We start from the raw sequence: 22,023 nt of genomic DNA, 5'->3' as shown, positions 1-22,023 counted from the left end.
CTGAACACAAAATGTCAAGCAGACACGTCAAGTAGTAAAGAACTGGCTCTGCTTCATTCCTCATGAAATCAAGAAGTATATTATGGTTGCAATCAATCAAGTAAAAATTGCAACACTTAGCACAGTCAGTTTTTGTAAAACCTAGTCTGTTAAATTTACAGTAACAATATATCTAGATGTTATATTAGCAGCACAGTATGGAGGAGAGCTTTTCACCTGGCAACTCCCTTGAGGCCAGAAGCAAAGTAAGGAATTGATTGGACAGCATTGGCCGCGATAATGGCAACAGAGTCCGATGGTGCCACAAAGAATCTATAACAAGGCAAAGGGGGAGTACCATGAATTCCTTGTGCTTTTCTAGAATCCAAAACAAATTTTCTACATAGTGAGATATTCGAACATATCATACCTTTTACCCAGAATCATGTTGCGATCAGCATCTCCATCAGCTGCAGCGCCAAATTCAGGGGGCTCAACATTTGAGGATGACTTTCCAAGATCCATCCGTTCAACCAACTCTTTTGCATAGGTGAGGTTAGGATCCGGATGACCACCTCCAAAGTCCTCCTGCAAAAACATAAGTGATGAATTAATACCAAGCCACATTTTAAGTAGAAATTTGTGACAATAGAAGAGCTCATTACTTTCGGGACACAATTCAACAGCGAGCTTTCATCAGCACCAAGCTCTTCCACAAAGATGTGTTTGGCATAAGCTCCAGCAACACCATGGAGCGCATCATAACTAAAAGAGCACAGCAAGATCTCAGATGTGTTACAGTAATATTATTACGGCAATGGTGACATGGTTGCAGTCATAGATGAATACCAGAATGTAAACTTTGGGGAAGTCAGCAGCTTTTTTATTGCTTCAAAGTCAAAAATTGTCCGGAAATGATGGCGTTAATTAAATCATTAGATTCCCTTGTTACACAACATGATCCAGGTAACATGTAATGATATAAAGCACAGATATTCTCACTTCAATGAAAGAAAACACGAAAGAACAAGCTACTTACTTCATTAACTTTATGTAATGTACACTAGAATCAAAGACATCCACATCAAAGGGGACATCGGGTCCACTGAAGCTGGTGAGACCGACAACAGAAATATCAACCTGCAGTAGTAAAGTAGGAGAAAATAAATAGTCCACTAACCTGTCAAAAGGAACAGTGAGAAAATACTTAGCAGGCTGGCACTGAATCATACATCTGGAAGGTCTTCAGAGATGAGGTATTCAGAGATTGTCGTTGTATTAGAGAAAATCTTGTCAGTAACGGATTCAGGGGCTGGTCCACCATTTCCCATATTGTATTTGATACCCAAGTCCTGGAAAGTTCAATGCGATGTATTCAATAACATAGAGCACGAGTGGCACTTGTGTTGCAACAGAGATACTAGCAGTGAAGTTGGTACCTCCGTAGGACCACCTGGGTTATGGCTCGCTACCAAGATGAAGGCACCAGTAGCCTTTGATCCCTATTTACCATGTGTTTATAAACCAATAGTCAGGTTATTCATTAGTCATTAGACCGTATAAAGGAGTAACAAGTAAATGTTCATACTGCTAAACATTGTCCTTTATTAAGAAATCAAACTTACATCTGCACCAACTCTTTCACGGATGACAGCAGATACAGCAGGAGTAGACATGAGACTGTTTAGTCCAACCCAAACACGTCTTACTCCATTGGCAGCAGCCATTTTTTGTTATGATCTGTAACAAGCAAAAGCAATGGGATTCTATTTAGGTGATGAAAACCAAGTCTATTAAAAAACTCGGCCTCAGAGAGAAGACAATACTAAGACTAGATCTGTATCGGAACTGAAGTCTACAGTAGCTATAATCAAACAGTATACAAATTGCAAAATGGGGTTGGAAAATATATAAGGGAGATGGATAGTATTCTAAATCACCTGAATAGCATCTTTTGAGAAATAGCGGCCATCACCAGAGACAACAATGGTTGCACCTATAAGAAAGGAAAGAAGACATGACTAATGAGCAACAACTGCAGAGAGAGAACAATGGAGATCATGAAAATTTTGGCGACGGCAACTACATTTCCCATTTACAATTTCTATGTATACATGAAAACTGCTCAATAATAATTTACTAAAATCTTGCGGTATCCTGAAAACCTTGTCTGAAACAGGACTGGTATTTATCCGATAAGCAGGTTACCTTTAACTTGGTCCGCAGGAAGGGCATTGAATGTTGATTGGACAAAGGTCTGCAGATAATGAGGCTGCTGGAATACAGTAACCTGGTAATATTAACAGAAGATTAATTATAAGAAAAAGCCAGAATGAATTGTACTATGCTACAGATGGAACCAAGTATTAAAGTAACAAAGTATCTGATGACAAAATCACTTGCATCTGCAATCAGTGACCATTCATACATTTTTTCCTTGATTAATTCCCATCAAGGGAAGGCTAGCTAACTAGGAACAAATGCTATGCCCAGCATCAAAGAAAACAATGCATGTGTATAAACACCAGGAGTTACACTGTTCAAGCTACACAGACAGATATAATGGACATAGCTGCCTTGACTGGAGGATAATTCCTTGATCTATACCAGTAATAATAAAATGTGGTATTTTAATGTTTTCCTACTTAATAATGTGTAAAAAGTAACAACAAAGATACAACCATATAAAGACAATCAGTATTGTGTGAAAACATTAAATTGATAAAATTTAGAATGGATATTGTATAATTGTATACCACTCTGGAGATCCATACACACTAGTACAAAATACTCAGATCACACCTCAAGCAATTTGAGGCGTGCCACAGAATTTTCAGAGTGGTGCCATCATATGCAATCAACAAAAGGTCGATGTGAAATCTAAATAACTTGCAGCATAATTTCCACCTCTATGAATCGAAGACACCAACTATCAACTACAAAATCAAAATACTCTGCCCCTCATCCCATTTTGGAAACACACGATCCACTCAAGCCTGAACCAGGATGGAAATGAATTCCATGAATCTCAACATATGATGGGTTGGGATTTAATGAATGTCGAACCAACCCAACCATATGCATTAAATGATGCCACAACAATTTTCATGTGAACATTATCTCGAATGGAGTAATCATGGAGAGACCAAAAAACCATATCCACTATTATGCACGAGCTAGGAAAACAGAGAGCACTGTTATCTTCTAAGCCAGTAACTGAATCAGCGAGATCCGGTAACAATTAGCAAAAGCTGATGAATGCGAGTGCAAATCGCATGGATCAAAGCCATGCAGGCACAAGTCCAAATCATTCCAACCCCGCACAGGTCCAGCGTTCTATAGGAACCAACGGATCAAGCCAGCAGGCATGCTCCGAACAACACCCATCCGACAACGGTTTCCCAGCAGATCCAAGCAGAAGGACAGATAGAACAGAGCTCCGAGATCCTGCGCGAAAAGCCGCGGCGGCGGGATCCGCGAGGTGGTGGGAAGCGAAAGGCTGTCGCGCAGCGGATCCGAGGCACCAGAATCGAGCACGAACCCGCCGCGTCAGAGAAACAGAGAGATCCGGACTGGGCACCTAGAAACTTGGACGGAGATCGGGGGCGAGAGAGGTGCTCACCAGGTCTGCTCAGCAGTTGGCACTCGCAAGAGAGGGGGTGGCGAGGCGGTGGCGGTCGGCCTCTGCAGGCTCCGGTGTCGGAGCTGGCAGACAGCGCAGGCAGAGACCGAAGCGCGTCCGCGTTTCCCGTCCGCGTCCCGCGATAGCGGTCCGGCTGCGGCAGGGGCGCCTGGTCGGACGCGGAGGCGCCGAGGCGGGCGGCCGCCGACCGGGCGTCGGGCGTGGCTGCGTGGGGCGTCCGCCGGCCGGGCGAAGCGAATCCCCGCTCGCGGAGACGCAGAAGCGAGGCGTCGAGTCGGGACAGTAGGAGCCAGCGCCCCAAGCTTTGCCACGACAACGTACCCACGCCAGGCTATCTCGGCGTTTGGGAAGGCAACCTCCTGGCGATTGCTGGCGTCGTCGACCACGCCCGGCACTCGTGCGTCTGCACACGCGCCATCGGCCATCATCGGCGCGCCTAGGAGGAGGTACCTGCAAGCATAAGGGTGCAAGCCTCCAGTACGACCAGCACGGTCCTCGCCATCACCGTAGCGTGGTCCCTCGTGCCGCCCCCGACGGCCACCGCAACGGCAGTCCCAGAGCCGGACGTCCTCCGTCCAGGGCCCCGCTCCGAGGAAGGAGGGGGTCGGCGACGCAACCGAGCCGCGTGACCACGGCGGGGGCTGTGGCCCGTGCGGCACGCAGGAGCGAGCAGGCACCCACAGCGATGGCCTAGGGGTGAGTGCGGCCAACCAAGGCGACGGCACGGCGCAAAGCAGCGGCGCGCGGTGGCAACCTCGGCCACCCGCGGGCGTATCTAGAGCAAGCGTGAGAGAGCGATGCGCGCAGCGGGGGGAAGGGAGGCGGGGGCTGCGCCCACCGCCGGGGCCTGGCCACGCCGGTGCGCCGGAGGCCGACCGATGCGGCCGTAGATCTGGAGAGAGGGAGAGGAAGAGGAAGAGGAAGAGAGAGAGGCACCACCCGTGTGGAGAGAGAGGCAAAGAGAGAGGAGGTCAAGAGCAGAGAGAGAGGAACAAAGGAGGCGGAGGGGGAAAACTCAGCCGCGGTGCACGTAAGGAAGCCAGGCCCCAGCAGCATTCATGGACGTGTACTCACATGCGTGTTGACCCGATGGGGCCATGGTGCACACAAACCGAGGTGATGCATGCATGCAAAGTGAGGACAGTCCCAGCAGTATGCAGGTACGCGTTAGGCACCGACCACGCATTAGACACCGACCATGCATGTCACCTGCTACTGCCTCACCTGGCCGGCTGCGACGTGTTTCATGTGAGCCGTAGAATCTCGATCTAACGCACTAAATTAAAAGAACTGACGTGGACATCCTAGAAGGACGCCGATTCGGCGTGCCTTCATATCTTTAATATGACACAACCAGACCTAAAAAGTTTAACTGAACCTGCCACGGGTTCGGCTGGTACAAAAAAAAAGTACTATATTTCAACTGATTTCAGCTGATTCAATAGTGTTATATGAGAGAGAACAAGCCGAAACAAATTGAAACAAGTCGAGACTAGGCAAGCTGAATAGGCTTGATCGTTAACAATTAACAACTTCAGCCATCGCTTTTCTGTCATCCCTCACCCTTCACAGTTCACGCCTTATTTTCACCGGTAAGAAACAACATCAAGGCACCCTATATCTTCGCTAGAGAACAACAACTACAACGACGCAATAGGACATCGGTGGTGAACACGAATATCAAAACCAAATCGAGGTTCTTCGTCACGGACCGCAAGGTAATAACTCTTTTTTTTTTAATTATCTTCAGTAAAGATGGACCAGTCGACAATACATATAGCAGCTGCCTTTCCTCATTTTTAGCTTCCCGTGTCTTGATCAGCGAACAAAATACAATAGACATGAGCTCACATTGTCATATAATCATCAACCAAAATCAACCAAGCTAATAAAACAATTCTAACCTGCTAAACAAACTGTTTTCTTCATATTATATTTAATTCATGTATAGCATCTCCTAAGAATTTATATAAATTTTTTTAGGTATACACGATGGAATATCCTGATAATTCATAGAATTTTATTAAGATATGCACAATGAACTCTATATTGCTTTATGTTATTAATATCCTGTTGTAATATTATATTTTTGTTTCATTCACATTTACTGACCCTTGATTTTCTCTTATGCAATAATTATAACACCTACTGTTTATTATAGGAATGGGGAAAAGAGCATATCAATCTGATCAACCACTTGGTAAAAGACAAAAACAAAAATATTCTGTGGACAAAAACAAGATCCGTGAGAAAATAGAAGAGAGAACGGAAGATAGATGAAAAGAACCAGGTTCTACAAGAAGCTATAAAACGAAGATGCTTACAAGAAGATCAAAAACATGCATACTTATCTTTACCTCATGGTATGATATACTTCTCTCTTGAACAAATTCAATACCTGAAAGAAACATATGGACAAAGATCATACTTGGGAATACCAAAATACAGTTGTAAATATTGCAATGCAATATTCTGGTACGAAGAACGCAACAAATATGATACTGAACGAGCTCATGGACAAGTATTATACTCCAACTGTTGTAAATATGGCAAAATCAAAATACCACCTTTCAAAGAACCACCCCAATTTCTTAAAAGATTACTGGATTACAGAGGAGAGATACTCAAGACATTTCCTACAAAAGATAAGACAATATAATAGCATGTTTGCTTTTACATCTATGGGGGGCGATATTGATAAAACTATCAATAAGGGAGAAGGCCCCTACGCATTTCGAATAAACGGTCAAATACATCATCGTATTGGATCATCGTTACCTAAACCAAATAAAATACCGAAGTTTGCTGAGCTATATATCTTTGATACCAAAAATGAGATTGAAAATAGAATACGAGCCTTAAGCAAAGAAGATCCAGATGGAACTGATCTTAACCCAGCTATAATGGAAGGATTACAAAAAATGCTCGATGAATGCAATCCTTTAGTAAAAGTATTTCGACATGCATGTGATCTACTTGAAGAACATAGAGGAATTGATGTTAGTATCCGAATCATAGGAGCCAAAAAAGGTGATCAAATACAATACAAAATGCCACACCCAGAAGAACTAGCTATGTTAATTGTAGGCGATATGACATTGGAAAACTACAAAAGGGATATAATTGTTAGCACCCAAACAAAGGCACTACAACATATATCTATATTTCATCCAGCATATATGCCATTGCAATATCCATTATTATTTCCTTACGGAGAAAGAGGATTTCAACTAGGCATAGAATATCATGAGGAAATAAGAAATCGAACAGCTCAGCAAAAAAGAAACACGGTGACAATGCATGAATTTTTTAAATACCATATGCACTATAGAAATAACCAACCAAACCCATATTTATGCTATGGACGATTATCAAAACAAGCAATTGTAGATGCACGAGCAATGGAAGATGAAGATAGACTTCAATTTGTGGCAAAAAATAAAAAAAATCTAAGAGCTGAATATAAACAGGGAATATTTGATGCCATAGAGAAAGAAATACATGAAGGAAATCAAATAGGGAAAAGAGTTCTCTTACCTTCTAGCCATATTGGTTCTAGACGCTATATGATACAAAATTACCATGATGGCATAGCTATCTGTCGTGAATATGGACCACCAGATCTTTTTATAACATTCACATGTAATCCTAAGTGGCAATATCATTAGCTATATCAAATGGCGAACAACCTAACAATAGACCTGATATTATAGTGCGTGTATTTCATATGAAACTCCAACAACTACTAGATGACATAAGCTCGACCGCAATCTTTGGTCCTATGTTAGCAATACTAGATTCTATAGAATTTAAAAAAAGGGGTCTGCCACATGTTCATATCTTAGTTTGGGTGGATAAAAGAGGAAATGAAGTGACGACTGAGACTATTGACGCTTGGATAACTGCTGAAATACCTGACCCCACAAAAAACCCTTTGGGCTACATACTTGCATCTGAAGACATAATGCATGGACCACGTGGCGAAAAAAACTGGGATTGTCCATGTATGAAAAAGGGAAGATGCTCTAAATTCTATCCTAAACAATTTCAAGAAGAGAATACTTTCACAGATACAGGTTTCACAGTACATCGAAGACGAGACGCTGGTATTTTCATACGTAGAGATACCCACAATCTAGATAACACATGGGTTGTTCCACATAATCTAGAGTTACTAAAGAAATACCAGGCACACATAAATGTGGAATATGTAAACAAAAGCAGAGTTTTAAAGTACTTATGCAAATATGTAAACAAAGGTCCTGACCAAGCTAATATAATATTTGAACGTATCAAAAAAGGTCAAGATGCACCCATGAATCAGGAAACCAAAGATATTGATGAGATCAAAGCATATCTAGATTGTAGATACTTATGTGAACAGTGAACAAGATGCACTATGGAGGTTACTTGGTTATGAGATACATTATCATTGGCCGCCAGTTGAAAGATTACCTGTTCATCTACCACTAATGAATATAGTTAAATATAAAAAGATGCTAAACTAAGAGATGTCACCAATGATCCCAAAAATACAAAAACAATGCTCACTGAATGGTTTAGTGCTAACAAAGAATATGACAGTGCAAAAGAGCTTACATATTGTGAATTTCCACTAAAATGGTGATGGGATGAAAGACACAAGAAATGGATCAAACGTCAACATGGGTTTAAAATAGGCAGATTATACTATGTAAATCCACAGAAGGAGAACGATTCTATCTACGCATGCTCTTAATGATAGTAAAAGGGGCTACGAGCTATACTAACATAAGAACATATAATGGTATTGTTTATGGAACATTTAAAGAAGCTTGTGCAGCACGAGGACTACTAAACGATGATAACGAGTGGTACAAAACATTTGAAGAAGCTACAAATTGGGCAACAGCTCCTCAATTACGAAGCTTATTTACAACAATGCTTACAATTTGTGAATTAAAAAATGAAAGAGAATTCTTTAACAGAAATTGGCAAAGAATGGTTGATGATATTGCACAACAATTGACACGCAAATATTATCCAATTGAATCTATCCCTACTCAAAGTGAGCTACAAGATTTACTACTAGAACACTTAGAAGAAATGCTTTCAAGAATGGTCAACAAATAAATAATTACAATCTCCCACGCAGATCAACATATCATGTATTGGATGCTAACAACCGATTAATTCAAGAAGAAATGAACTATGATGTCCAATATCTAGAAGAAGAGGCAAATAAATTATACATGCAACTAAATAAAGGTCAAAAGGAAGCTTTTCATCAAATAGTTGAAAGTGTACTAAATAACAAATCAAAGTTTTACTTCATCTCTGGTCATGGAGGAACCGGAAAGACTTTTTTGTGGAATACAATTGTATCATATCTCAAAGCACAGAAGAAAATAGTTCTGGCAGTTGCATCATCAGGGGTAGCTTCTTTGTTACTCCCAAATGGTCGTACAGCCTATTCAAGATTCTGAATACCCATTGATACATATGACTTATCCATATGTGATATAAGGCCTTGTTTAGATTGGGGTTAGGAATCAGTATTTGGCACTGTAGCACTTTCGTTTGTATTTGACAATTATTGTCCAATCATGGCCTAACTAGGCTCAAAAGATTCGTCTCATAATTTACAATCAAACTGTGTAATTAGTTATTTTTTTTATCTACATTTAATACTCCATGCATGTATCCAAAGATTTGATGTGATGGAGAGAGAGTGAAAAAACTTGCAATCTAAACAAGGCCTAAAACGGGGAACAAAGCTTGCTAAACTACTGATAGAAACTTCTCTTATCATATGGGATGAAGCTCTAATGACAAATAAACAATGCTTTGAAGTGTTTGATAGGTCACTAAGAGATATAATGACAGAAACAAGTGAAAAGCTAGCGACATACCATTTGGAGGGAAGGTCGTTGTTCTAGGTGGGGACCCAAGACAAATACTTCCTGTTATAGAAAATGGTTCAAAGTCACAGATTATAAATGCTTCAATTATTAAATCGTACCTATGGAAAAATGTAAATACTATATATCTAACTGAAAACATGCGATTAAAAAGGATAAATAAAAATAGTACTGAATACAAGGAGCTAGAGTCTTTCAATGATTGGATGCTAAGCATTGGCAGTGGAACAATCAAGGAGGCATCACATATTGACAATGACTCTGATTCTGTGCTAATAGAAATACCAGAAGAACTACTGGTACGGACCACAGGGGATAAAATAAAAGCATTGGTAGACTCTACTTATCCAGATTTTCAAGAAAAATTTCAACAAGTAGACTATGTAAAAGAAAGAGCTATACTGGCAACTACTAATGAAATTGTTGACGAAATAAATAACTACAAGATAAAATTACTCCGTGGCTCAGAAAGAGAATATTTTAGTGCAGATACTATTTCAAAATGCTCAGATACATATAATGATGCCAATATTTTATATCCTGTTGAATACCTTAATACACTCAATGCTAATAACTTTCCGCCACATAAACTACTACTTAAAATTGGTGTTCCAATAATGCTATTAAGAAATCTCAACCAAAGCTTAGGCTTATGTAATGGGACAAGACTAATAGTAACCAATATAGGGGATAATGTTATTGAAGCTGTTATAATAACAGGAACACATACTGGACATAAGACATATATACAACAACAACAACAACAACAACAAAGCCTTTAAGTCCCAAACAAGTTGGGGTAGGCTAGAGTTGAAACCCAGCAGAAGCAATCAAGGCTCAGGCACGTGAATAGCTGTTTTCCAAGCACTCCTATCTAAGGCTAAGTCTTTGGGTATATTCCATCCTTTCAAGTCTCCTTTTATTGCCTCTACCCAAGTCAACTTCGGTCTTCCTCTGCCTCTCTTCACGTTACTATCCTTGCTTAGAATTCCACTACGCACCGGTGCCTCTGGAGGTCTCCGTTGGACATATCCAAACCATCTCAACCGGTGTTGGACAAGCTTTTCTTCAATTGGTGCTACTCCTAATCTATCACGTATATCATCGTTCCGAACTCGATCCCTTCTTGTATGACCGCAAATCCAACGCAACATACGCATTTCCGCGACACTTATCTGTTGGACATAAGACATATATACCAAGAATAAATTTAACAACAAAAGCATCTCATTGGCCCTTTACTTTAAATCGCCGTCAGTTCCCAATTAAAGTTTGTTACTCGATGACTATTAACAAGAGCCAAGGACAAACACTATCAAAAGTAGGACTATATCTAAAAAAACAAGTATTTACACATGGGCAGCTATATGTTGCAGTGTCACGTGTCACAAGCAAGAAAGGTCTAAAAATACTGATAGAAAATGAGGATGGGTCTTGTGGATAAAAAAAAAGAATATAGTGTACAAAGAGATAATCCAATCAATATAATTTACATAACTAAACAATATTCTCGATAATCCGGTTGAATAGAGATACAGATTGCTCTTGTACTCCAAGTCACTTTCATGAAAGCGTTTACAATTATATTAACCACGTATGTATTTCAAGAAATGAATTATTATATCTATTGGACTGGTCTAAGCTAAAAAAATAACATGATTTTTTTTTTTTTTGCAGGAACATTTACAGCACAACCTGATAGTCTGGGATAGACTGCAGATCTTAGATATAAAGGTCCAATATGGGAAAAGGCAATATCTTAAGACTACATGTCCAATATTTTATTATATGAAATAATTTCAAGCAATACCTGACTGAGGCACTAACCAATCTGTGCAGGCTGCCCACCAAGCAAACGCTCTTCGCGTTACAGGAAAGATCGACAGGCTAGGTTTCAGCCCCTCATGGAGGAGCGGAGCTCCGAATCCTGCCGGCCGCCATGGAGAGGAGAAGCTCGAGGCCGGTAGCGCTCGCGCCGATAGGAGCGGCGGAGGTGGCTTCGGTCTGGGCACGAACGCGCGGTCGCGGAGGGCGCCATGGCGGACTGCTGGAGTGTGGAGGCCGGAGGCGTCGTAGCTAATTCACGAACCCCTGGGCAGGACGCGAGGTGCGACCGAGCCGCCGCTCCTCTTAGTTGCCAAGGAGTTGGAGAGTTACAGCACCGGTTGGGCTGGTGGGCTAGAGGACGGGCGTGATGGGAGGCTAGCTGGGCTGGCTCTGAACTGTTCCTTCCAACAAAATCTAAGACACACCCTGGGCTGCAGCCCCTGAAAAGTGCCCCATACTAAGATCTCATGCCAGCCCACGAACTGTAACTACGAAGCCAGGAAGAATTTTTTTTAATTTTTAACACTTTCTGTAAACTAATTTTAAATTTAACACTGTTTTTTTTCTTCAAAACTAACACTTTTGGTCGCGCCTATTGCCATGGCGCGGAGAAATGCCTGTGTCGCGCCATGCATGGTGGCGCGGCGGGAGGATGACGTGGCGACGACCGGAGCTGCTGATCGGTGACGTAGCAGGGTCTAGCGCGGTAGTGACGCGCCACCGATCTTGGCGCGGCAGTGACGCGCCATAGCCCACGACGCGGCAGGACCAGATTGTAACACCCTGGGTGTTACATTGTACCGTTTTGCTAAAACATTGCATGAGCATCTTACTTATGTGCAAATGCGTATGACATGAATTACAAATCAATGTTCGGCACTAGAAACATTTATATGAAACAAGAAACGAATGTTACGTTTCGTGTCGCATAATATTGTTTAGTATTCTAATCGATTTTTTGTCGAAACAAAAATGCTATAGAACGTTTTGCGAACGGCGATAAAACATGTGCGGTCGAGGACAAGGATAGCTAGCTAGTACATCGAGTAGGTCGGATTTGGGATTCGATGCGAAATCGTTTGAATCGACGTCATTCCGAGTAAGTTTTAAAAGGGGTCGACGAAGCCGCTTTTGGCAAGTTTTGTAGAGCGGTAGGCTTAGGAGGTTGTGTGATGTCATGACTTCGGTGGATAGCTTGATGTACCCTCTTGCGCATCGAACAATTAGTCTGGCGTTTGGAGCATTGTGTACAAGTTTTCTAACTGCTTTAAAAAGCATGCAATGGGTTAGCTCTGGGCGTGGTCACCACTTGGCCTGGCACCGCTGCTGCCCTGCCAACGCGCGCTGCTGGCCTGCCAACGCGCGCTGCCGTGTCGGTCGCGTCCCACTGCCGCCGCGCCTGTGCACACGCACGGCCCTTGCGCTGCGTGCCAAGGCCGCCTGCCACCACGCGCTGACCGCGGCCACCGCCGCTGCTCAGCTGGGCGTTGTTGCTGGTTCACCCAGCGCGCGCGCGCCGAAGCGCCGACCGTATTCTCACTGCCGCCGTGTTGCACCGCACGCACGGAGTCCTGGCGCTGCTGCCTCGGCTGCCGGCTACCACTCGCTGACGCACGGGTCACAGCACCGCGGCTGACGCGTTGCGTCCGGGACGCCGACTGAGCTCTACCGTGCCATGTCTTGCCCTGCTTTGGCCGGAGGCGCACTGGGTCCCGCGCCACACGCCACCAGCGGCGACACCTGGTGCTGCTCCGTTGACTCACCTTGGCCGCTCGCGCGAAGGACGACAACCTACTCCACCATCACCTCCACGTCACATTGCACTGTGTTTCCCTTGTCTGGCGCTGCCCGCTGCGACACCGTGCCGAGCCTCGTCGGTTTGCAGCCACGGCCATGCGGACAGCCGCCTAGAGCACGTCCTGCTGTCCTCCATCATTATGCGTGCTTGTTTGTTGCATTGACATCCATAGTCGGGCCGAACCAAGCCGTGCCAGAGCTCCCCTGCCTCCGCTGTCGCCATGGCTGTCGGGACTGTTCTTTCAAATTCACCGTGGTGGCAGTGTCGTGCTTCAAATTGACTACGTCCTCGACTCCGCTAGGTAACCAGCAGTCCTACCGACCCCACATCGCTACCTGTAGCTCCGTCCTATGCTTCAATTTTGAATCACCGCTCCGCCGGGTCCATAAGACCGGATGGACGCGCGTCGTCGGCTAACCACGTAACCAAGGCATCCCGTTCCAATTCCTTGCTCTACTAGCCTCCCCTCTAGCTGGTCATCACCATGCTCACCATAGTCTAAGCCCTACCACCGTATAGCAGTCCCTGGCACAGCCGTGCCATCGCTGTGCGTCGTTGCCTCATCGGTGCGCATGAAGCCAAGTCAGCTCTGGCCTTCTCCGGCCAGACCGACACCTCAAGGGTCTTCCGTGGGTAGTGCTTTGAGCTCTCTAGCTATTTGGTTTGCTCCGTTTTCGCTGTGGCTCACGGGAACGCACCTGCCATCGTAGGTCAGGGACCACCGCCGGGAGGGAGCCTGGGACGACGCCCCTGTTCGCCGTATCGCTTCCAGCCGCTGTGCGTTGTCATGAAGGTAATCATCGGCCCCTTAGCTAGGCCTTGGAGGCTCGGGTGGCGCTGGTGTGGTCGCCCGGTGCCCGTGCCGTCGCGCTAGTGCGCGCACGGCTACCGAGGGATGTTGCCACGGCGAAGAAGAAGAAAGGGGAGGGTGTAGTTGTAAAGATGTAGACTAGGGAAATAGTGTCTTGGAGCTCGCTGTAAATACCGAATTGATCGGGGGCGTTTTTGCATGTTGCCGTCGCGCGCGGGTCTCTTCCGTCGCGGGCCGTTGGCCGGCTAGGCCGCGCCCCCGCGTGGGCCGCGCTTTGCTGGCGCGCGCGCTGCGCCGTGGTGGGCCAAGCCACGCGGGTTGGGCCGAGGTGTAGAATTCAGTTTCTTAATTTCTAGAAGAATAGAAATGCTTATTCAAATTAGTTTTCAAGCTGAACTTTAAGAAATCATAGTAAATTACGTAGTTGTCCTAAAATAGTGAGACTAATTTTGTTAGGTTCGTAAAAATACCATCTACTTGACAGTGCAGTTGGATTGCAGTTAGCTGTGATGAGTATTGGGTCATAAATTCAAAACTAAAGAACTAATATTAGGTAGGTTAATACTTGTAGGAATATTTGTGGATAATTGGTGATAGATATAGTCACAAAAAATTTACAGTAGGTTCACTAGGTTGTTATATACTTGCTGTAAATTTTGTAGCCTGAGAATGGGTTGTTAAATAAAATAGCCATTACTCTTATTTTATCATATCTAGATTAAATCGGTATTAGGAGTAAGAATGCATGTAGTTGCTATAAGGATGTATGTCATATTTCATACTTGTTAATGGTGACGATACGTAGCTTAGCCTTTAGTGGGTAGACCTCACTTAGTCATTTAATAGGTGTACTTTTAGGTTAAGAGTTGCTGTTGTCATATTATTAAACATTGCATCATCATTTCATGTAGATCACGAACTGGTAGACTTCGTGCCCGTCGGCGAGCCGGAGTACGACGAGGTGATCGAGGAGTACAAGGAGGAGATCCTCGTGCAGGAGGGAGCCTAGGAGCCTGTTGGTGCTAACCCTGCTGACCCGGCGCCTGCCTAAGGCAAGCCCCGGAGCATAACCCATATTTTTATGATCACTAAATATATATATGTGATGTGCATTTAAGTTATAGGCATTTTATGGAAACTACCTACATAAACATACCCACCCATGAGTCCTACTAGTATAGATCGAGTAGCTGCTATGCTCAGGATATCGGTAGCGTGAGTAACCTGCCGTTACTCGCAAATAGGTAATAAAATATGAACACTCATGATAAAATGGTGGAAAGGAAAATGGTGACCGGACAGGGATATGGATTGGGTACTGGTGGGTGTAAGGGGCTATGTCCTGTGACCAACAGGGCATGACTTGGTTACACTTTTTCCCTATTCGTGTCGATTAAGGACTGGTCATTGCATATGGCTCTAAGCAAGTCACAGATTTATTGTCCCGAGCGCATACTTTGGTATGGGCGCAGGGAAGACTTGTTGATCTCTTGTCGCGGATCTGGCTCTTTCTAGACCGACTGATGGGAAGAGGAGGTGGTGGAGGTCCTTACACCACACTGAGTCCGGGACTCAGGATGTGGGGCTTGGAGTCCAAGTTTGGATGGGACCTAGACACCCAGGACAGGAGAGTGATGGGTTAGTCCTACTTTTGCCTAGGGTACAAGCGGGGCGCGTGTTTTCGGGGCACCCAGCTGGGCACATTGATTCACGAATCGCCGGGAAATCCGGTACGGCTTGTCTACGGTTTAGCACCATAGAAAGAACTGAAAGTTAAAAGAAGAAGAAATGGAACTGATTGCTCAACTCTTGCTTGAAAGTAGAACAGGTGCTTATATAGACTGGCTAGATGATAACTTAATACGTCTAATAATAAGACATGAATAAGGACTCACTATTAGTGTTGCTTTCTGCTAAAGAAAACCAGCAAACCATAAAGCCTATCATATTCCTTGGAGTTGGGAAATTATTCCCACTAGTCAGATAAGTCTTGTGAGTACATTATGTACTCAGGGTTTATTTACCCCTGTTGCAGGTGATGCATGAGAAGTACCTTGTGTGGAGGATTCTTCTGGTGGGCTCAGACAGATCCTCGTCCCTATCACTAGATGTATATTTTTAAATTCCGCTGTTTATCATTCCGCACTCTGGTATTTGGTATTGTAATAATGTACTTTTTAAGAAACTCTGATGTATAAAATAGACTTGTATTGTAACTCGTTCCCATTATTGGATCCTTGGGAAAAATGTGGATCTTTCGGGTTCTCCCTTGGGGTGTGCTCGACGAATACCGCCCGATGTAGCTAGCTTTCGGGGTGCTTAGTGTCTGGTGGAAGACAAGCGCCTCCGTAAGTATGCTATTTCGGGCGGTTCTACCACAGTTGGTACCAGAGCCAATAATGGTCACGAGTTTCATCTCTTTTCCAAAACTAAAAATTTGACCAACAAAAGTTTTGCGAAAAGTAGGATGCAATTATATTATGTAATAAATATAAGCCCTAGCAATATGGTATATCTAGGATAGCGGCACTGGTTTTATCTAATCAATTTTCTATAGGTACACTGACTTATGTTGCGTAAGAAATCGCTTAGTATACGGAAAGTGAGTGTGCGATGTGCCAAAAAGTTTTGCGAATGCCGCTATATTCTGGCTTGAGTGAACGTATAGGGTGAAGCATGCATCATGATAATAGCATTTTACTTCAACTGAAATCCCCCTTCACGTATAATGGAATTAGTAAATTGATAGGACTAACTAAATGGATGCTTTAATAAATGTGCTGTCATTTCTCTAATCCCTTGATTCTGATCGGAAGGGTGTTCTAATGGATGGTTCCTATCTCTTACAGATGAACCTAAGGTCTGGACATGGAAGCACCAGTGCTGGGGCAGCTCACGGGCTTGGCGAGGGCCACGACGATAGTGGCCAAGCCCATGAGCACAACGGGAGAGCCATGGGGCTTCGCTTTTGGCTCCTCCTCCTCCACCGCCACTGCCGCCTCCAATGACCCACGCTGAGATGATGGCGGAGTTGTTGGCTACTCGCCGGGAGTCAGCTCGTGCCATGGACATTATGGCACGGGCTATCGCAGGCCTCGCCCGCGGAGGCCACGGGGGCAACGGTGGGAACGGGGGTGGTGCCCGTCGTCCTGAGGGACCGTCCTCCTACCAGGACTTCCTCAAGACTGACCCACTCACCTTCACCCCATCTGATGAGCCCCTAGAGGCAGAGCATTGGCTTCGCACTCTAGAGTAGAAGTTTCTGCTGCTCAGTGTGGCCGACGAGCAGAAGGTGCGCTTTACAGCGTAGCAACTTTTGGGGTCAGCAGGTGCATGGTGGGAAACCTTCCATGCCATGGAGTAGCCTGATCATCTGGCAACATGGCGGGAGTTCACCACCGCATTTCGAGAGTTCTTTATCCCTTCTGGTGTCATCAACCAGAAGGTGACTGAGTTCCTAGAGCTGCGCTAGGGGAACATGACAGTGATGGAATATGTGAATAAGTTCAATCACTTGGCTCAGTATGATGGTAGTCAGGTGGATACTGATGACAAGAAGAAGGACCGCTTCTTTCGTTGTCTAGCTCCCCTCCTTTAGGAAAAGCTATACACGATGAACTATCAGACCTTTGGGGCTCTGATGAACGCCGCCATTGCCATGGAAGGTTTTCAATGGGAATCCTAGGCTGATTGGAAGAGAAAGCGGGTGGCAGCTGGATCCTCTGGCCACCCTCACACATAGAAGATATAGGTTGTCCGACGGGGGCCCTATCAACCATTCAGCAGGCCTTCATTCTGGTAGCCCCAGTAGACTTCACAAGCTTCCTCAACACAGTACCGTGCACCTCCACAGTAGGTACAACCTCAGTAGTCTCAGGGACAGCAGGTCCCACCTCATCAAGGGTTCGGGAACAAGCCAGGTGCTTGCTTCAAGTGTGGCAAGGATGGCCACTATGCTCGAGCTTGCCCCCAGAACCAGCCAGCTCAGTCCGCTCAACCGTCCGCAAATTTCAGGCTTGTCAAGAGGACCATCATTAAGAAGAAAGTGCCCAGCAGGTCTGGCCAGGTGCATTTCACAGATGCTGAGCAGGTTTTGCAGCAGGAGCCGGTGATGGCTGGTATGTTTACTATCGACTCCCATCCAGCTTTGGTGTTGTTCGATTCTGGTGCATTGCATTTCTTTATGAGCATGGGGTTTGTAGAGCAGCACAACTTACCACTTATGGCTATACCGTATGCCTATAAGATCCGTACCATGGGTTCACAATTGTTCATCAATACCCACACAAATACAGTAAGTTTGGTATTAGCCACCCATACTTACCGCCTACAGTTCATGGTCATGCCTGGGTAAGGCATTAATGCTATTCTTAGAATGAACTGGTTGTGGGTGTATGGGGTAGTATTGGATATGAAGAGGAGAAGTGTGGAGTTACAGCTTCCTTCTTCTGAGAATAGGATGTCTTTTATTGTACCCTAAGATCCAGTCTTACTTGTTGCTGCCCATGCTAAAGCCTTTCCTGATCTTACCTCCATTTCTGTGGTATGTGAGTTCCCGAATGTTTTCCCTAAAGATCTTCTTGGTTTGCCATCGGACCGAGAGGTAGAATTCTCCATTGAGCTTGAACCTGGTACTACCCCTATCTCCAGACACCCGTACCATATGGCTCCAAGGGAACTAGCTGAAATGAAGAAGCAGCTGGAAGAGTTAATGGACAAAGGTTTCATCTGTCCTAGTTCATCACCATGGGGTTGCCTAGCTATTTTTGTGAAGAGGAAGGATGGTACTTTGCGGATGTGTGTGAATTACCGCCCCCTTAATACGATAACAGTTAAGAACAAGTATCCTTTGCCCCGCATAGATACTTTGTTCGACTAGTTGGCTGGTGCCAAGGTGTTCTCAAAGATAGATCTCTGATCAGGCTATCATCAGATCAAGATCAGGCCACATGATATACCAAAGACAGCTTTCTCTACTAGGTATGAGCTGTATGAGTACCTAGTGATGTCTTTTGGTCTTACCAATGCTCCTGCCTTCTTCATGTACCTAATGAATTCAGTTTTCATGCTGAAGCTAGATAAGTTTGTGGTAGTTTTCATTAATGGCATCCTGATCTATTCCAAGAATGATGAAGAGCATGCACAACACCTTCGAATAGTACTGACTCGACTAAGGGAGCACAGGCTGTATGCTAAATTTAGCAAGTGCAAATTTTGGTTAGATCGAGTGCAGTTTTTGGGGCATGTGCTGATACCTGAAGGCGTTTCTGTAGATCCCAGCAAGATGCAAGATGTATTGGATTGGAAGTCTCCCAAGTCTATGCATCAGATTCGTTAGTTCCTTGGTCTGGCTAGATACTATCGTCATTTCATTCCTGATTTCTCTAAGATAGCCCAGCCAATGACCAAGCTGCTCCAAAAAGAAGCTAAGTTTGACTGGAGCCCAGCCTGTGAAGAAGATTTTCAAGCTCTGAAGACTTTTCTAACCACTGCTCATGTGTTGGCCCAACTAGATATTGATAGGCCCTTTGATGTATATTGTGATGCTTCGAAGACGGGGTTGGGGTGTGTGCTTATGCAAGATGGTCGTGTGATAGCTTATGCTTCGCGCCAACTGAAGAAGCATGAGGTGAATTACCCCACTCATGACTTAGAGCTGGCTTCTGTTATCCATGCTCTAAAGATTTGGAGGCACTATTTGTTGGGCAACAAAGTGCACATCGTCACAGACCACAAGAGCCTCAAGTATATTTTTACTTAGTCTGAGCTGAACATGAAGCAAAGGAGATGGTTAGAATTGATAAAGGATTACAATTTGGAAGTCCATTATCACCCAAGAAAGGCCAATGTTGTAGCTGATGCTTTGAGCTAAAAGTCATACCAGGTTGAGGAACCACCTTTGTCTCTCAACCATGTAGAGATATTGGTTCACATTGCATTGACCTCAAAATTATTGGAGCAGGTTATTCGGGAGCAGAAGCGAGACCCCAAAGAGATTCCTCACATTAGGAAATTGATGGCCAAAGGTTGTGGCCCTCACTTTAGCATTGATGAGCAGGGGGTCGTGAGATACAAGGATAGACTGGTGGTTCCATCCAACAAAGAGCTAAAAATAAAAATTTTGAATGAAGCTCGCCATTCAAAGTTGTCTATTCATCCTGGCAGTAACAAGATGTACCATGATCTGCACCACTTGTACTGGTGGTCTAACATGAAGCAGGATATCACCCGGCACGTCGCGGAGTGCAACACTTGTGGTAGAGTTAAAGCAGATCATATGCGTACCCCAGGATATTTGCAGCCCTTGCCCATTCCTATTTGGAAATGAGAGGATATTTCTATGGATTTCATTGTGGGTTTACCCCGCACCTCCACGGGTTTTGATTCTATTTGGGTCATTGTGGACCGCCTCACCAAGTCTACTCACTTTATTCCGGTGGACACAAGATATACAGCCAAGAAGTATGGTGAGATATATTTTGATCAGATTGTGACCCTTCATGGAGTTCCCCTTACTATCATCTCTGATAGAGGGTCGATCTTTATCTCTCGTTTCTAGGAGCAACTACAGCACTATCTGGGAACTCATCTTCTTAGAAGCTCAGCATACCACCCACAAACTGATGGTCAAACTGAAAGGGTGAACTAGGTGCTCGAGGATATGTTGAGGGCTTGTGCCATCTCTTTTCATGAGAAGTGGGATAAGTGCTTGAAGTTAGCAGAATTTTCTTACAACAACAGCTACCAAGAGAGTATCCGCATGGCACCATTTGAGGCTCTATACGAGCAAAAGTGTAGAACGCCATTGAACTGGGTTGAAGTGGGAGACCATGGGTACTTTGGGCCTAATTTCATAAAAGAGGCTCGAGAGAAAGTGAGCATTATTCGGAGTCACTTGAAGGCAGCTCAAAGCCGATAGAAAGCTTATGCTGATAAGTAGAGAAGGCCCTTGGAGTTTGTAGCTAAAGATTATGTATACCTCAAGGTGTCTCCTATGAGAGGGGTGCATCGGTTTGGCATTCATGGCAAGCTAGCCCCTCGATATGTGGGTCCATATCAGGTGTTGGAGCAATGTGGTCCAATTGCTTACCGTCTACAACTTCCAGATATTCTATCTGCAGTACACAATATGTTCCATGTATCACAACTGAAGAAGTGTTTGCGGGTTCCTAATGAAGTGGTGGAAATGGAAGGACTTCCTCTCTAGCCAGATTTAACATATGTGGAGCACCCTATCAAAATCTTGGATGAGAAGGAGAGAATGACTAGGAACAGAGTGGTAAAATTCTACAAGGTGCAGTGGCAAAATCATTCAGAGGTTGAAGCCACTTGGGAACAAGAGAGTTACCTATTGCAGCATTACCCTCACCTTCTCGCCGGCTCTGATAGTTAGTTGCTGTGTCAAAAATGTATTTCCTGTCTCTTTCTCACACGAGGCACATGAAATCTCGGGACGAGATTTTGTTTTAGGGGGGTAGATTTGTAACACCCTGGGTGTTACATTGTACCGTTTTGCTAAAACATTGCATGAGCATCTTACTTATGTGCAAATGTGTATGACATGAATTACAAATCAATGTTCAGCACTAGAAACATTTATATGAAACAAGAAACGAATGTTACGTTTCATGTCGCATAATATTGTTTAGTATTCTAATCGAATTTTTGTCGAAACAAAAATGCTATAGAACGTTTTGTGAACGGCGATAAAACATGTGCAGTCGAGGACAAGGATAGCTAGCTAGTACATCTAGTAGGTTGGATTTGGGATTCGACGTGAAATTGTTTGAATCGACGTCATTCCGAGTAAGTTTTAAAAGGGGTCGACGAAGCCGCTTTTGGCAAGTTTTGTAGAGCGGTCGGCTTAGGAGGTTGCGCGATGTCATGACTTCGGTGGATAGCTTGATGTACCCTCTTACGCATCGAATAATTAGTCTGGCGTTTGGAGCAATGTGTACAAGTTTTCTAACAGCTTTAAAAAGCATGCACGGCACATGGGTTAGCTCTGGGCGTGGTCACCACTTGGCCTGGCACCGCTGCTGGCCTGCCAACACGCACTGCCGCA

General features: G+C 44.4%; 1 protein-coding gene across 1 annotated transcript; it reads right to left on the bottom strand.

Moving 5' to 3' along the window:
- Positions 1-212: 212 nt before the first annotated feature.
- Positions 213-11,675, bottom strand: LOC136475889 (phosphoglucomutase, cytoplasmic 2-like). Its single transcript, XM_066473542.1, has 13 exons — positions 11,333-11,675; positions 9,514-9,564; positions 5,980-6,020; positions 2,188-2,269; positions 1,920-1,975; positions 1,605-1,719; positions 1,419-1,481; positions 1,212-1,331; positions 1,017-1,119; positions 829-886; positions 645-744; positions 410-567; positions 213-312 (listed from the first exon to the last, which is right to left on the bottom strand). The coding sequence occupies exons 6-13, from the start codon at positions 1,704-1,706 to the stop codon at positions 213-215; spliced, it is 804 nt and encodes a 267-aa protein (XP_066329639.1). The 5' UTR covers positions 1,707-1,719; positions 1,920-1,975; positions 2,188-2,269; positions 5,980-6,020; positions 9,514-9,564; positions 11,333-11,675.
- Between the last annotated feature and the right edge of the window lie 10,348 nt (positions 11,676-22,023).

The sequence above is a fragment of the Miscanthus floridulus genome, chromosome 8, assembly GCF_019320115.1.
Source record: "Miscanthus floridulus cultivar M001 chromosome 8, ASM1932011v1, whole genome shotgun sequence".
NCBI classification, from domain to species: Eukaryota; Viridiplantae; Streptophyta; class Magnoliopsida; order Poales; family Poaceae; genus Miscanthus; species Miscanthus floridulus.
Note: the sequence above shows the minus strand (reverse complement) of the source record. Positions and strands in the feature narration are given on the sequence as shown.